This window comes from Bos indicus x Bos taurus, unplaced genomic scaffold, assembly GCF_003369695.1.
Source record: "Bos indicus x Bos taurus breed Angus x Brahman F1 hybrid unplaced genomic scaffold, Bos_hybrid_MaternalHap_v2.0 tig00011866_arrow_arrow_obj, whole genome shotgun sequence".
Taxonomy (NCBI): Eukaryota; Metazoa; Chordata; class Mammalia; order Artiodactyla; family Bovidae; genus Bos; species Bos indicus x Bos taurus.
The window spans coordinates 7,427-23,996 of record NW_020867972.1 but is presented as its reverse complement, the minus strand read 5'-3'; the positions used below and the strand labels follow the sequence as shown (position 1 = coordinate 23,996).

Genomic DNA, 16,570 nt, shown 5'->3' with positions numbered 1-16,570 from the left:
TAGCGTCTTAGCCCTCATACAGGTTTCTCAGGAAACAGGTCAGCTAGTCTGGTACTCCCATCTCTAAGAATTTTACAGTTTGTTGTGATCCATGAAGTCAGAGGCCTTGAGGTAGTCTAGTCAATGAAGCAGAGGTAGGTGTGTCTCTGGAATTCCCTTGCTTTCTCCATGATCTAAGGAATGTTGCAATTTGATCTCTTGTTTCTCTGCCTCTTCAAAATCAACTTGTATATCTGGAAGTTCTCATCCCATATACTGTTGAAGCCTAGCTTGAAGGAGTTTACTAACCAGGAGGCTTCAGAAATATGGGACAATCTAAGCTTAAGAAATTGAAGGGTGTGAATGAAGCTCGATAAGGGAGAAAAGAGGAGGATTCTCTGCTTCCCATGTTGTTAGCAAGCTGGGCAAGGGCTAGACCATACCTTCAAGTTCTTGTGTAGGACAGTAGCCTTTATCTAGAAAGTCATAAACAGTTTTGCAATTGTAAGAGACACCCTGAGTGGATGTGAGAGACCATTAGAAGGGGGTTGACAGTTAAACAGAGGGAGGCTTCGGACTACAACAGATGTGGGGGACTTGGCAAAAAGTAGACGCATTAGACATTTTCGAAGTAAAAGGGACAGAACTCAGCAAGAATATGGACTTGAGCTGAAGGAGAGGGAATTGTAAACATGGTTAAGACCAAGTTTCTGTGTCCTGTCATAAGAGTGCAAAGGTGGCATGGGGAATCCTGGAAGTTGGCCAGGTCTGGGAAGAATTGCAAATAAGATTTTTATGTTTATGAGCTCCTGATCTAGATGGATATGATAACCAACATTTAAATATGTAAAAGTTCCTTTTCCTCTAACAAAAGTGAGGAGTATTGAGATATAATTTATATACAATAGAAGTCAACACTTTAAAGCATTACCGTTTGTTGAGTTTTGACATATGCATACTATCATGTAAATGCTACCACAATAAAAATGCAGAAAACGTCCCATTGGTTTGAAAATGCTCCCTTGGGCTATTTGCATTCAGACTCCTTCCTCCACTCCTATACACTGGCAACCACAGATACATTTCTGTGCCTATAGTTGTGCCTTTTCCAGAAATCCACTGAAATGAAATCATATAATACACAGCTTTCTGTGTCTGACATCTCTCATTGGCACAGCTGAGATGCATCCTTGCTGTTACATGCATTAGTAGTTCCTTTGTAAATGACTGTGTAGTGTTCTTTTGTACGAGTATACTCTTGTTCTTCTTTCATCTATATACCAGTTTTTGAATAGTTGGGCTGTTTCTAGTTTCTGTTTCTAGTATTAGGAGTACATGAGTAGAATATTTGAGTAAAAGTCCTTGTGTGAACTTGTTTTCCTTTCTCTTGGGTAAAATTAAAACTCCTAGTAAGTACGAAAATTCCCGCTGTAATAGAATAAGAAGAATGTGCTAGTGGAGAAGAGTGAAGAAATGGCTACAGAAGGAACGAAAAGGCTAAGCCAAAGTGGAAACAACACCCAGTTGTGGATGTGTCTGCTGGTGAAAGTAAAGTCTGATGCTAAAAGAACAATATTGTACAGGAACCAGAGATATATTCAGAGAAATGAGTTACCAGTTCAGAGACTTAAATGTGCAGTGCTCCAAGCAAAAACAATGGAAACAGAGGTATGTATTTATGTATTTATTCCATGGAAGTGAGTAAAGCCATTGCAAGCATGATGAAAATCCCAGAAGCAGAGAAGGAAATGGTTCATCAAAGCATGTATAAAAATAGGTGTTAAAAATCTTAATATCTATTTCTGTCATGAGTGTCTTCCCGAGACACATTCTCCACTAAGGGTAACCTGGGACTACCTATCACCACAGTTTGTGGATGCATAAGAAAGACTGCCCTGGAAGGAAAAAAATACAGTCTTTAACCCCTTTTCTCATCCTCCAGAGACCCTGTGGTTCCAAGACTCTACCTTAGTGGCGGGAAATCCTCAGCCTGCACTGCACACGCCAAACTCAGGGAGCATGCTCAGTGTGTGCGCACACCCCTTGCTGTGCACGCGCCTTGGTGCGCATCCGCCTTCCTGAGCGCATTCTGTGAGGAGCGTTGGGCCTGAGACAGGTGTGTTTATTCAGTCCCGGTTCTTTCTCACTACTTGAGACTCGCCAGGTAGGTTTACAGATCTGTCCTGTCTGGAGTTTAAGTGTGCATGCGTGTGAGGGGGAGCCAGTGAGTTTTGGGCGGGTCGGGCAGTGCCATGTGGGGCCTTTGAGGAGGAAGGCCCTCGAGGTCGTCATCTTTCTCCTCACAGGTGTTGCGATGCCATACTTCTTGTCTTGGTGGCGGGAAAGGAAGGGCGGTGGGCAGAGGAGAGCAGGGGGTCAGATGACAGTGGGGGGAGACTTGGGGGTGCTGTTTGAGATATCTGGCTCATGGGGGCCCTGGAACTGACGACAGAGCACAGAATCTGGGGCCCGCAGTGGGACCTGGGCAGCGGGCGGGGTGGGCAATTAAGGAAAGGCCTAGAAACCGGACCACGGTGGGGTTGTGACCGTATCGCGAGGTTTGCGTTAAGGTGCCAAGAGAGAAGTGGACCGGTTTCTCTGTATGCAGACTCACCTCAGCCACAGACGCTGAGAAAATCGCCATAGACAGGCTGTAAAGACTGAGCCTTTCTTCCCGTTCCAACCGATTTCCAAGGGAGTTGGGGAAAATAGGTCCGGTGAATAAGAGTGTGACAAAAGCAATAGTCCTGAATTTTTAAATTCCTAGCAGCATTTCACTAAATATCTACATGATGGAGAATTCTGTTGTGAAATCAAACTTCCTCACAAAAATTCTGTCTTCCTGTGTACCTTAAGGTGATTTCTCTGCCGTCTTAGCCAAGACACAAGTGGCTTTGCAAGAAACCGTCTTTGGTGTAATTGGAACGCATGTACACTCATACTTAACCCGAGTTTTGTTTTGAAATCATTTTCACATTTTAAAAATAGTAAGTCAACATATGGTCATAAAAGTGACAAATATAGCTGTACTCTTAAATACATTTTCTAAATCACAATATTCTACTTTTGGGAAGAAATATGAGTGAGCAAGTAGCATCAACATTGAGACCTATAGATCAAGATTCCTCCGAGGTGGATGAACCTGTGGTTGTGAGTACTTTACCATTTGTTGTATTCTATTAGCACAAATTTACTTTTGAGAAATGATGTTAAGTAATACAGATGCAGTGATAACGTTAGGTCTTCCATGCTGATAAAGGGTGACAGTTTGTCTTAGGAAGGAACATTGATCCAGATGTCTTACAGTCTGGTGTTGCCTAGATGAGTATACTGTTAAATGCCCTTGAAATGTGCCCAGTGACTCCCTCCTCCTGCTTATTATCAACAGATTGCATGCTTCCATCCCAACATAGATTTAAATAGCTCCAGGAGTCTTTCTGGGTAACTCTTATGGGAGCAAACTCTTCTCTGTGGGAAAAAGTAACTTAATTAAAAGTAAGTACATAGAATTGGGCTGGGAAAAGTTAGGTTTACTTATGATTAGATATATCTGTGTATTATGTATATTTATGCTGTTAGATGTATTAACAACAAAAGGTTTTTATTTGCATGCACACTCTACTAGGACCAGCAGCCCAGTGTTGAGCAACCTCAACAAGAGGAACCGCCAGCTGAGATTCAGGATATCACAGCTGGAAAGGAGGAAGTAAATGGAGAGGATCCAATGAATCATTATGAAGAGAAGGAGAAGGATGCGTCTGGAGGTAAAGTGTATGTGTGCATCATGACTTAAGACATAACCAGCAAGGGGAGGAAAGGAAACATTAGAAAAGGACTTCAGACAGTTCCTGAAAAACTGAGGAGAGTATAGTTTGCAGGTTAGTGTGGTTGCTCGAATTTTCCCTTGTTTTCAAGACAAAGAGAAGGGGGCAACTAAGGTGTCTTAGGACAACCCTGGGAAAGGAAAATGGTAATAGCGTTCGGAAAATTCTGCTTTCCTTTTTCTCCAGCAAAACATTCCTGGAATAATGCTCCTGAGGTTCTTATTCATCACATTTTTACCATACTAGCCTAAGGCTTTTAATTCATAATACTGAGGGAATCAATATTATCATTCCGTTGTTTATACTGTATGCTTTACAGCTGAATTGATACATTTTTTTTCTTTTTAAAGATTCTGACCTGGAAACTGATCTCCAGGAATTGGCTGAGGCAAAGACTGGGGGCAAAGGTGGAGATGGTCCTGATGTCCAGGAGGAGCTTGCTTCGGAATCATATCTGCCAGCTTCCAAATCCTCAGTTCCCGGACAGAGACCTCACAGCCAAAAACATAAGAGGTTTTATTTCTAACACAAAGACTCCAAACAGCTCACAGATACCCAGAGACACCAAAAAGAGCTCACTGAATCTCTGCACAGAGGGTACACAACTCGAGTCTCAGATGTTCAAACACAACAGAGACCATAACCATACACACTGTGACAGAGACCCTACAAACAGCCCAAAGTCTTCCAGACAGAAACAAATGAGAACTGCACAGATACTTCACATCATGGAGAATCACTCCCAAACCACTGGGACACTTACCGACCTAATACAAAACCCCTAAACGGAAAGACAGAAGTTTTAATAACTCAAGAACATCATATAACCTTAAGATAAAGTTTCCAGACAAATGAAAAACTTGCAACCTGTGCATAGATCCACAAGCAGCTGATAGTTTACACCTTTACACTGACCCATCCTTAAAGCAGCACAGAGACATCACAACTTCGGACCCAGAATCAAAAGCTCAGTGATCTCACATTCTAGGGTGCAGATGCCTACACAGAGATCTCTCACCCAGGGACTGAAAGGCCAGCAAGCTCCAAAGATGCACATCCCAGTATACAGGCACACGTCCTAGAGGCTTTGTACTGTGGCTCACAAAATCCGCTCAGATCAAATATCCCATCACTCACAACATCGCCCAAAGCCTCAAGGAGATCAAATGTACCCAACAGCAAAACCTGTGTTGTCACACGTAGCAATACACAATCCCAAGCTGCCAGATACAGGTTACTCTCCAGGGAGAGACACCAAACTCAGAGACCTCTCCCTGGACATGAATTGCATGCATTTGTGCGAATGACCGTGCGCTGCCACACGATCCAGACTGAACGAGAGCTGAAGAAGACTGAAACTCCGTCACCATGCACAGCCAGGGACTGCGCCAAACGTCGCCACTAACCAGGACTCGACCCCTTCGTGAAAAGCAATAAAACTCGGAGGAAAATTCTAAGTCCTGAAAATCTGCGCACGCCAACGCAGGCGCACGCGTATACAGGCGCTCTCGCCCTCAGTTCCTGTTCTGCGACCACAGTGCGGGCAATCACGCGGTGGCCAATCACTGCCCAGAACGCCTCCCTGACGCCATACCCAAACCGACAGCCAGTCTCTCGCTCCGTAGTCGTCCCAGCTAGGAAGGGGTGGAGTTGGAAAAGAGACGCAGAAAGTTTCCGCTTAATACCGGTGTCCATTCGGATTCGAAAGCAGTGGGAAGACGAAGAGGAGCGAATGGGGATGGGCCCAGTGGCGCCATGAGTGCCGCTGCTGGGAACTGTGGTCCATCCCCGACGCGGTGTAAGGGGACCCTCTCTGTTGTCACACGCCCTCTCCCAATGGTACCTTTCAGAGTGGGTGATCTTACCGCTACCCCTCAGTGGTACATCCCAGGACAGAACTGTTTCATCTCGCGCGCCCCTTGCTGGTGGGATTGGGAAACAGCAGATATAGATGCCTGTGGACCATTCCAGGAGGATCCCCAAAGGGCGGAAGCGCAAAGTTAGGGTGAAAACCCCACAGATTGCTGCAATTTGGGTCTCATAAAAACGTCTTCATAAACTGAAGATTGCGTCTCTATGGGGATCACTGTAGTAACAGAGAGCATTGAAAGCATTTTATCTATGCTGGCATTGTGCTTGTTTGTGCTTTCTTGTTTAATAAAGAATAGGTCTCATGAATGCCAGCCACCTTACCGACTGGGATCTGACGGCCTGGGGTGGGGAAGGCCTCTCTCGTTGACTGAGAGTAATATGAGAAAGAGACAACAGGACCTTCCATTCTGTTAGGAAAGGGGTCAACTCCGAGGGGACTCAAGGACACCACCACGTAGGTGAGATAAAGACCATGGCTTTGTCACCACCTTGTCATCCCTGAATATGTTCCCTAGCAGGGTCCTCAGCCTGTCTAGCTATGCTTCTCTCAGCAAGTTTAAAATCCCATGGACGGAGGAGCCTGGTGAGCTGCAGTCCATAGGGTCGCTGGGAGTCAGACACGACCGAGCAACTTCACTTTCACGCATTGGAGAAGGAAATGGCAACCCACTCCAGTGTTCTTGCCTGGAGAATCCCAGGGACTGTGGAGCCTGGTGGGCTGCCTAAAGTGCCACTTATCTGGCTTGACAGTCAGCCAGCTGATTACCTTCAGTTGCTTTAGTCCCATCCCTGCCATGCCCTTTGCAATGCATAACAGCTACTTCTTTAGGACAATATATGGCAGTTAAAAGTCTCTGGATCTCTCTGAAATGCTTAACAGGTTCTTCTGTTGCCCTTTAAACTGTCTTTCTTTCCATATTGCAGCATGAGCGTATAAAGTCAAATAAACATACTTAGAATCAGTGTAGATATTTGCTCGCTGCCCTTTGCTTAACTCCAGAGCTCGGGTCAGAGACACAGGTTCTGCTAACTGAGCACTGGTTCCCTGAGGGAGAGATTTTGCCTCTAAAACCTGTTCAGCAGTCACCATGGCGTAACCTGCTTTACGACCAGCATCAGGGTCTTTTCCTGTGAGTCGGCTCTTGCCATCAGGTGGCCAAAGTGTTGGAGCTTCGGCTTCAGCATCAGTCCTTCCGGTGAATATTCACAGTTGGTTTCCTTTAGGATTGGCTGTTTTGATATCCTTGCTGTCCGAGGGATTCTCAAATGTCTTCTCTAGCACCACAAACCGAAAGCGTCAATTCTTTGTCACTCAGCCTTCTTAATGATCGAACTCACACATCTGTACACGACTACTGAAAAAGCCATAGTTTGTCAGCACAGGGATGTCTCTGCTTTATACTATGCTGTCTAGGTTTGACATAGGCTTCCCTGGTGGCTCAGCGGTAAAGAATTCTCCTGCATGGGTGTACCTATGACTGATTCTTGCTGATGTTTGACAGAAAACAACAAAATTCTGTAAAGCAATTATCCTTCAATTAAAAAATAAATAAAGTGGCAAAAGAAAGAGAATCACCCTGCAATGCACGGGATGCAGGAGACATGGGTTTCACCCCTGGGTTGGGAAGATCCCCTGCCATGCCCCATGGGCAGAGGGCATGGCAACCCACTAAAGTATTCTCCCCTGGAGAATCCCATGGAAAGAGGCACCTGGCAGGCTACGGTCCATGGGTTCATAGTCAGACCCAACCGAAGCAATGAGCATGCATGCATACTAGCTTTGTCATAGCTGTTCTTCCAAGGATCAAGTGTTTTAATTTCATGGCAGCAATCACCATCCACAGTGATTTTGGAGCCCCCCAAATTAAATCTGTCACTGCATCCACTTCCCCCCTTCTATTTTCCGTGAAATGATAAGACTGGATGGCATAATCTTATATTTTTGAATGTTGAGTTTTAAGTCAGCCTTTCCACTCTCCTCTTTCACCCGCATCAAGAGGTTCTTTAGTTCCTCTTCAGTTTCTGCCATTAGAGTGGTATGATCTGCACATCTGAGCTTGTTGATATTTCTGCCAGCAATCTTGATTCCAGCTTGTGAGTCATCCAGCCCAGCATTTCCCATGATGTGCTCTGCGTGTAAGTTGAATAAGCAGAGTGACAATATACAACCTTGTCCTACTCCTTTCCCAATGTTGAACCAGTGTATTGTTCCATGTCTTATTCTAACTGTAGCGTCTTAGCCCTCATACAGGTTTCTCAGGAAACAGGTCAGCTAGTCTGGTACTCCCATCTCTAAGAATTTTACAGTTTGTTGTGATCCATGAAGTCAGAGGCCTTGAGGTAGTCTAGTCAATGAAGCAGAGGTAGGTGTGTCTCTGGAATTCCCTTGCTTTCTCCATGATCTAAGGAATGTTGCAATTTGATCTCTTGTTTCTCTGCCTCTTCAAAATCAACTTGTATATCTGGAAGTTCTCATCCCATATACTGTTGAAGCCTAGCTTGAAGGAGTTTACTAACCAGGAGGCTTCAGAAATATGGGACAATCTAAGCTTAAGAAATTGAAGGGTGTGAATGAAGCTCGATAAGGGAGAAAAGAGGAGGATTCTCTGCTTCCCATGTTGTTAGCAAGCTGGGCAAGGGCTAGACCATACCTTCAAGTTCTTGTGTAGGACAGTAGCCTTTATCTAGAAAGTCATAAACAGTTTTGCAATTGTAAGAGACACCCTGAGTGGATGTGAGAGACCATTAGAAGGGGGTTGACAGTTAAACAGAGGGAGGCTTCGGACTACAACAGATGTGGGGGACTTGGCAAAAAGTAGACGCATTAGACATTTTCGAAGTAAAAGGGACAGAACTCAGCAAGAATATGGACTTGAGCTGAAGGAGAGGGAATTGTAAACATGGTTAAGACCAAGTTTCTGTGTCCTGTCATAAGAGTGCAAAGGTGGCATGGGGAATCCTGGAAGTTGGCCAGGTCTGGGAAGAATTGCAAATAAGATTTTTATGTTTATGAGCTCCTGATCTAGATGGATATGATAACCAACATTTAAATATGTAAAAGTTCCTTTTCCTCTAACAAAAGTGAGGAGTATTGAGATATAATTTATATACAATAGAAGTCAACACTTTAAAGCATTACCGTTTGTTGAGTTTTGACATATGCATACTATCATGTAAATGCTACCACAATAAAAATGCAGAAAACGTCCCATTGGTTTGAAAATGCTCCCTTGGGCTATTTGCATTCAGACTCCTTCCTCCACTCCTATACACTGGCAACCACAGATACATTTCTGTGCCTATAGTTGTGCCTTTTCCAGAAATCCACTGAAATGAAATCATATAATACACAGCTTTCTGTGTCTGACATCTCTCATTGGCACAGCTGAGATGCATCCTTGCTGTTACATGCATTAGTAGTTCCTTTGTAAATGACTGTGTAGTGTTCTTTTGTACGAGTATACTCTTGTTCTTCTTTCATCTATATACCAGTTTTTGAATAGTTGGGCTGTTTCTAGTTTCTGTTTCTAGTATTAGGAGTACATGAGTAGAATATTTGAGTAAAAGTCCTTGTGTGAACTTGTTTTCCTTTCTCTTGGGTAAAATTAAAACTCCTAGTAAGTACGAAAATTCCCGCTGTAATAGAATAAGAAGAATGTGCTAGTGGAGAAGAGTGAAGAAATGGCTACAGAAGGAACGAAAAGGCTAAGCCAAAGTGGAAACAACACCCAGTTGTGGATGTGTCTGCTGGTGAAAGTAAAGTCTGATGCTAAAAGAACAATATTGTACAGGAACCAGAGATATATTCAGAGAAATGAGTTACCAGTTCAGAGACTTAAATGTGCAGTGCTCCAAGCAAAAACAATGGAAACAGAGGTATGTATTTATGTATTTATTCCATGGAAGTGAGTAAAGCCATTGCAAGCATGATGAAAATCCCAGAAGCAGAGAAGGAAATGGTTCATCAAAGCATGTATAAAAATAGGTGTTAAAAATCTTAATATCTATTTCTGTCATGAGTGTCTTCCCGAGACACATTCTCCACTAAGGGTAACCTGGGACTACCTATCACCACAGTTTGTGGATGCATAAGAAAGACTGCCCTGGAAGGAAAAAAATACAGTCTTTAACCCCTTTTCTCATCCTCCAGAGACCCTGTGGTTCCAAGACTCTACCTTAGTGGCGGGAAATCCTCAGCCTGCACTGCACACGCCAAACTCAGGGAGCATGCTCAGTGTGTGCGCACACCCCTTGCTGTGCACGCGCCTTGGTGCGCATCCGCCTTCCTGAGCGCATTCTGTGAGGAGCGTTGGGCCTGAGACAGGTGTGTTTATTCAGTCCCGGTTCTTTCTCACTACTTGAGACTCGCCAGGTAGGTTTACAGATCTGTCCTGTCTGGAGTTTAAGTGTGCATGCGTGTGAGGGGGAGCCAGTGAGTTTTGGGCGGGTCGGGCAGTGCCATGTGGGGCCTTTGAGGAGGAAGGCCCTCGAGGTCGTCATCTTTCTCCTCACAGGTGTTGCGATGCCATACTTCTTGTCTTGGTGGCGGGAAAGGAAGGGCGGTGGGCAGAGGAGAGCAGGGGGTCAGATGACAGTGGGGGGAGACTTGGGGGTGCTGTTTGAGATATCTGGCTCATGGGGGCCCTGGAACTGACGACAGAGCACAGAATCTGGGGCCCGCAGTGGGACCTGGGCAGCGGGCGGGGTGGGCAATTAAGGAAAGGCCTAGAAACCGGACCACGGTGGGGTTGTGACCGTATCGCGAGGTTTGCGTTAAGGTGCCAAGAGAGAAGTGGACCGGTTTCTCTGTATGCAGACTCACCTCAGCCACAGACGCTGAGAAAATCGCCATAGACAGGCTGTAAAGACTGAGCCTTTCTTCCCGTTCCAACCGATTTCCAAGGGAGTTGGGGAAAATAGGTCCGGTGAATAAGAGTGTGACAAAAGCAATAGTCCTGAATTTTTAAATTCCTAGCAGCATTTCACTAAATATCTACATGATGGAGAATTCTGTTGTGAAATCAAACTTCCTCACAAAAATTCTGTCTTCCTGTGTACCTTAAGGTGATTTCTCTGCCGTCTTAGCCAAGACACAAGTGGCTTTGCAAGAAACCGTCTTTGGTGTAATTGGAACGCATGTACACTCATACTTAACCCGAGTTTTGTTTTGAAATCATTTTCACATTTTTAAAAATAGTAAGTCAACATATGGTCATAAAAGTGACAAATATAGCTGTACTCTTAAATACATTTTCTAAATCACAATATTCTACTTTTGGGAAGAAATATGAGTGAGCAAGTAGCATCAACATTGAGACCTATAGATCAAGATTCCTCCGAGGTGGATGAACCTGTGGTTGTGAGTACTTTACCATTTGTTGTATTCTATTAGCACAAATTTACTTTTGAGAAATGATGTTAAGTAATACAGATGCAGTGATAACGTTAGGTCTTCCATGCTGATAAAGGGTGACAGTTTGTCTTAGGAAGGAACATTGATCCAGATGTCTTACAGTCTGGTGTTGCCTAGATGAGTATACTGTTAAATGCCCTTGAAATGTGCCCAGTGACTCCCTCCTCCTGCTTATTATCAACAGATTGCATGCTTCCATCCCAACATAGATTTAAATAGCTCCAGGAGTCTTTCTGGGTAACTCTTATGGGAGCAAACTCTTCTCTGTGGGAAAAAGTAACTTAATTAAAAGTAAGTACATAGAATTGGGCTGGGAAAAGTTAGGTTTACTTATGATTAGATATATCTGTGTATTATGTATATTTATGCTGTTAGATGTATTAACAACAAAAGGTTTTTATTTGCATGCACACTCTACTAGGACCAGCAGCCCAGTGTTGAGCAACCTCAACAAGAGGAACCGCCAGCTGAGATTCAGGATATCACAGCTGGAAAGGAGGAAGTAAATGGAGAGGATCCAATGAATCATTATGAAGAGAAGGAGAAGGATGCGTCTGGAGGTAAAGTGTATGTGTGCATCATGACTTAAGACATAACCAGCAAGGGGAGGAAAGGAAACATTAGAAAAGGACTTCAGACAGTTCCTGAAAAACTGAGGAGAGTATAGTTTGCAGGTTAGTGTGGTTGCTCGAATTTTCCCTTGTTTTCAAGACAAAGAGAAGGGGGCAACTAAGGTGTCTTAGGACAACCCTGGGAAAGGAAAATGGTAATAGCGTTCGGAAAATTCTGCTTTCCTTTTTCTCCAGCAAAACATTCCTGGAATAATGCTCCTGAGGTTCTTATTCATCACATTTTTACCATACTAGCCTAAGGCTTTTAATTCATAATACTGAGGGAATCAATATTATCATTCCGTTGTTTATACTGTATGCTTTACAGCTGAATTGATACATTTTTTTTCTTTTTAAAGATTCTGACCTGGAAACTGATCTCCAGGAATTGGCTGAGGCAAAGACTGGGGGCAAAGGTGGAGATGGTCCTGATGTCCAGGAGGAGCTTGCATCAAATACAGAGCCTGTTGAAATGCCAGAAGCAGGTATGTCATCCATTCAGAAAGTAATTTATGTGGTTTCTGTTTTTCAGAATATTATATAGAGGGAACATTACTATTATTTTAATAACAGAGTTCACATATTTTTTGAAAGATAGTTCAGACCCCAGATGCCTGAGTGCTTGACTTACAGACTTTCAAATAAAGAAACAGACAGGATCAAAGCCATATCGAATTGAAAATAGAAACCATTTTCTTCTCTTGAGTAGAAGTACTTTAAGCAACAGCTAATAATTTTCAGGTTCTTTTATAATTTGTGCTTGTAACAAATATGTAATGCATTTGTAATAAATATCAGTTTATATGAAATATGCTCAGGCATTCAACTGGTTCTAGTACCAGCTTTAACATAATGCGTGTGATTCTGCAAAATCCCTTAACTTCTAAACTCAACTTTACTCATATAAGTTGTGAATTCAGAACAAGTATACTAAAATGCTAATTTTCCAATGCTAATTTTTGCATTCTCTGGTTCTCTTCGATGGAATGCATACAAGAATTCTGTTTTTCGTGATTTATTTATCATAAAATAGCATCTTGAGTCAAATTATAACAGGGGAATTGAGATTTCATTTTCTGATGGGGAACACATGTACACCTGTGGCTGATTCATGTCGATGTATGGCAAAAACCACCACAGTATTGTAAAGTAATTAGCCTCCAATTTAAATAAATATATAAACTTTTTTAAAAAAGAAAATGAGCCAATATTCTGCTTGAGTTTGTGAAATTCTCTCAAATTCTGAATTCTCTAGCTCTTAAAAAGTTGCATTTTAAATCCTTTCCCCAATGAAGCATGAAATGACTGAACAATGAAATGGCAAAAGATAGTCTAGTTTCCTGTGTCTGTGGCTGATGAAGTTGAGAGAGTGCATGTAGTCAGTGATGTTCAAGGCAGGTGTGAGTAAGATACACATGCTATGCACACTACCTGCCCCCACGTTTGGTCTGAGTTTTGGGGGGATTTTTGCTTATTTTAGTTGGAGGATAATTACTTTGCAATGCTATGATGGTTTTTGATGGTGGTATTTGCCATACATCCCACTCGTAAAGAACTGTCAGTCTTAAAGAACTAATAAAAATCTGAGCCTCATGCTATAATCATCTCTAACCATATCAAATATGTTATTTTTGCTCTTTGATACATCCGTTTAAAAAGTTTTGAAGTTCAAAGTCTGTAACTCTAGTTCTTCCTGCATAATCAACTTAGTGTCCTTCACATACGTGTTTTCCAAATTGCTGACAATGAATTGCATGGTTCTGATTTTAAAGGAAGAACTTCATGGTTAGGGAAGAATTTACTGTGTATTAGCCTTCTAAATATTTTCACTTTACATTTTTGTTCCATTCCATTAGAACATTTAGATGAAAATACCACTTCCAGTCTACTTTCAAGTAACTACAGAACATGATTAAAATGTTCTCATAGAAAACTCTTAGCCATAAATATGTGTGGTACTTAAAAAGAACAATAAATAAATTACAAAGCACATACATATAAAATCCTACATACAATATAAAAGGTAAGAAAAAGAGCAACAGAATAAACCTACAGGAAAAAGAAAAAGATACTTAATAAAAGACAGGTATGAATTGTTAGGAAGAGGAAAATAAATTCAACTAATAAATACAGACAATGTGCTAGTTTACGTAATTTTTAACACACATATATACATTTTATATACATTTTTTTAATATTGTTTCTGTTTCACAGAACATTGGACTTAGTGCCCTGTGCGGCATAGTAGGACCTTGTTGTTTATCCATTCTGAGTGTAATAGTTTGTATCTGCCAACCCCAAATTCCCAGTCCATTCCTCTCAGTTTACATAATTGTGAAGAAAATGGACAAAGCCCAAGTACACATAATAGGAAATATGAACAAGACACTAACAGTTAGTATATTACAGAATTAAAACAGTATAATCTGGAACTCAGATATTTTCAGAATATTGATGAAATGGCTAATAGGATAGAAAAACAAACACTGTTTAACATACCCCACGGTAACTAAATAAGTAAACATCACAGATACCGTGGATGAACTTTTGAAATTGGTCAGAGTTGTCTCTCAAAAGCCATTATCATTTAGAAGCAAAGAAAATATCTGCTTTTCCAGATTTTCTTTCTGTCTTCCTACTTGCTTTTCTGTCTCACTCATACACCCTCTTGCTCTCCCTTTTCTTCTCTTCTCTCCTTTCTTTCTTTCTTTTTTTGGTGTGGCTGTGAGAAACAGTCCTATTTCTTCTTCACATTTTGATGTCACCATGTCGCCAGTGATAGTAATGACTTAAAATTAGTGTCACCATATAATGTATTATACCAACTGGAATGCTTTCCAGGGTGAAAAGAAACGTTTAGAATTACATGAGGGCCACAAGTAAAAAGGGGGACAAATGTTGAACCAACGTAAAACAACCGTATCAGGGATAAACTAAAACAAATGAAAACTTCTACACTTTTCCACAGTAGAGAAGAAACAAATGTAATACTGGCCTTTTTATTTACTTCACTTAAGCAGTAACAGAGAGAACAACTGTTTAGCTATCCTATATTCAGAATATTATTTCAAATCAATACATTTAAATGATACTTTTTTGGGATTTTTTGTTTCATTTTTTTGTGCATTTTCTTTTTCTTAGGGTGCTTTTTGTTGTTAGATATTTTACTGAATGTGTACACAGTTTTGCCTTCTACTGAAAACTACCTTCTGATAGGTTCCATTGATTTCATTTGTTCTGAACTCAGTGTCCTTGTTTTCTTGTATAACTAGGAAGAGTAGTGTGTTTTTAAAAATACTGGTAATGTGCCTGAAAAGTCTATAAAGTCTCTGTAGAGGATTAACTGAAGGTAAGCCAAAGGGTCGCCCTTAGTGTTCCTGTTTTAGTCCATTTTATAAAACTACAACTGCAGTGAACTTTGTATACCTCTCCTGTCACTGAAATAAAGTTCTGCTAAGTAACTTTTAATGTTTATATTATAGGTGAAGGGCAACCATTTGCTTGAAAGAAGATAAACTGAAGCCATCTCTGCTGTTCTTATGCTGTATATTTGACTGTTAATGTTCTGTCAATAAAGCTTCATTTTCTACTTGCACATGTTTTGTTAAATTTATCCCTGGGTATTTAATGTTATTGAAAATTCATGGTTTGCGATTTTTATCGTCTAGTTGAGGATGTATGTAGAGATAGAATGTTTATATATAGACTTTCTGTCCAACAATTCCTCTAAATATGCATATTAATTCCAAAACTTTAGATCTAGATTGTTTTTGCTTTTCAAAATATACTATTATATTTGAGTATCAACAGTTTCTACTGGCTTAAATCTTAAACCTTTCCTCATTTTGCAGCATTGAACAAACCTAGCCAGAACAGTCTTGACTAAAACAGGTGATAATCAGCATTTTTTTCCTGATAGGAAATGAAAAATCTACTCCATTTCAACCTGTTTAAGTTTCTTTTTTGTAGATATACTTTATCAGAGTAAGTTCCATTCTATTCCTAGTTTGCTGTCTTAAATATAGATTAATTTTCATCAAACACTTATATTGCATCAATTGTGATGATGATAGAATTGATTTCCCTCCATTTTTCTATTAATGTGGTGAATTGCATTGGTAACCTTATACATGTAAACCACCCTTGCACTTCTATGGTTAAAAAAAATTTGGTCATAACGTATTCTTTAGGTGTAATCTACATGTTAATACATACAAATACATATATATATACCCACACATAAAAAGTCATAAAAGCCTTTGATCTTCTCTTGAATATGTGGGTTTACAAAATGTGCCACCCAAATCTCATATGGTCCCTGATAAAATCATTGACAGGGAAACATTTTTTAAAACTTAATATATTTGTATTGTCCTATAGAGAAATGAAATTCCAAAGCCATTGTTAAAGGTTCTAGGGAGACAGAGAAAAAAAACTGCTGTCAAATTCCATGGCAAATGCCACAGAGTATCTTTCACACACTTCTGACTTGCCTTCCAAGTTTTTTTTGGGTACAGGGAGAGAGCAGCCACAAACATCTTTTCTTCTCCGTGACATCCTCCATTGGCTTGATAATCACCAGAACTCAGAAGCCCTCCAGCTGTGCGGTGTGTGTGTGTGTGTTAGTCACGCAGTCATGTCCGACTCTTTGCGACCCCACAACCTGTAGCCCGCCAGGCTTCTCTGTCCATGGATTTCTCCAGGCAAGAATACTGGAGTGGATTGTCATTCCCTTCTCTAGAGGATCTTCCCAACCCAAGGATCGAACCCTGGTCTCCTGCATCACAGGCAGATTCTTTACCGTTCGAGCTACAGGGAAGTCCTCCAGCTGTCTGATTCCTCCCTTATATCCTTATTATTACATAGTAACA

The 16,570-nt window shown here is 41.3% G+C and overlaps 2 protein-coding genes and 1 long non-coding RNA gene across 4 annotated transcripts; all 3 read left to right on the top strand.

The window, feature by feature from the left end:
• Positions 1 to 239: 239 nt before the first annotated feature.
• Positions 240 to 2,948, top strand: LOC113889371. The gene is made up of 3 exons (XR_003510243.1): positions 240 to 1,647; positions 1,922 to 2,143; positions 2,836 to 2,948. It is a non-coding gene; the product is annotated as an uncharacterized LOC113889371 (long non-coding RNA).
• A 27-nt stretch (positions 2,949 to 2,975) lies between these two features.
• Positions 2,976 to 4,329, top strand: LOC113889369 (X antigen family member 5-like). Its single transcript, XM_027536044.1, has 3 exons — positions 2,976 to 3,129; positions 3,605 to 3,743; positions 4,154 to 4,329. Exons 1-3 carry the CDS (start codon positions 3,058 to 3,060, stop codon positions 4,327 to 4,329), a joined length of 387 nt encoding a protein of 128 aa, XP_027391845.1. The 5' UTR covers positions 2,976 to 3,057.
• A 3,814-nt stretch (positions 4,330 to 8,143) lies between these two features.
• LOC113889370 (X antigen family member 5-like) lies at positions 8,144 to 15,294 on the top strand. 2 transcript variants are annotated; one of them, XM_027536046.1, is made up of 6 exons: positions 8,144 to 9,551; positions 9,826 to 10,047; positions 10,740 to 11,034; positions 11,510 to 11,648; positions 12,059 to 12,184; positions 15,182 to 15,294. In XM_027536046.1, exons 3-6 carry the CDS (start codon positions 10,963 to 10,965, stop codon positions 15,202 to 15,204), a joined length of 360 nt encoding a protein of 119 aa, XP_027391847.1. In that variant the 5' UTR covers positions 8,144 to 9,551; positions 9,826 to 10,047; positions 10,740 to 10,962; the 3' UTR covers positions 15,205 to 15,294. The 2 variants fall into 2 exon arrangements, with proteins under 2 accessions (XP_027391847.1, XP_027391846.1); XM_027536045.1 differs by having other exon boundaries at positions 9,826 to 11,034.
• The last annotated feature ends 1,276 nt before the right edge of the window (positions 15,295 to 16,570 follow it).

Bases quoted from the DNA above. Each gene is read 5' to 3' on its own strand.
- LOC113889369 (XM_027536044.1), top strand. From the start codon at position 3,058: ATGAGTGAGCAAGTAGCATCAACATTGAGACCTATAGATCAAGATTCC. The intron at 3,130-3,604 runs GTGAGTACTTTA...ACACTCTACTAG, and splicing joins AGGTGGATGAACCTGTGGTT to GACCAGCAGCCCAGTGTTGA. The intron at 3,744-4,153 runs GTAAAGTGTATG...TTCTTTTTAAAG, and splicing joins GGAGAAGGATGCGTCTGGAG to ATTCTGACCTGGAAACTGAT.
- LOC113889370 (XM_027536046.1), top strand. From the start codon at position 10,963: ATGAGTGAGCAAGTAGCATCAACATTGAGACCTATAGATCAAGATTCC. The intron at 11,035-11,509 runs GTGAGTACTTTA...ACACTCTACTAG, and splicing joins AGGTGGATGAACCTGTGGTT to GACCAGCAGCCCAGTGTTGA. The intron at 11,649-12,058 runs GTAAAGTGTATG...TTCTTTTTAAAG, and splicing joins GGAGAAGGATGCGTCTGGAG to ATTCTGACCTGGAAACTGAT.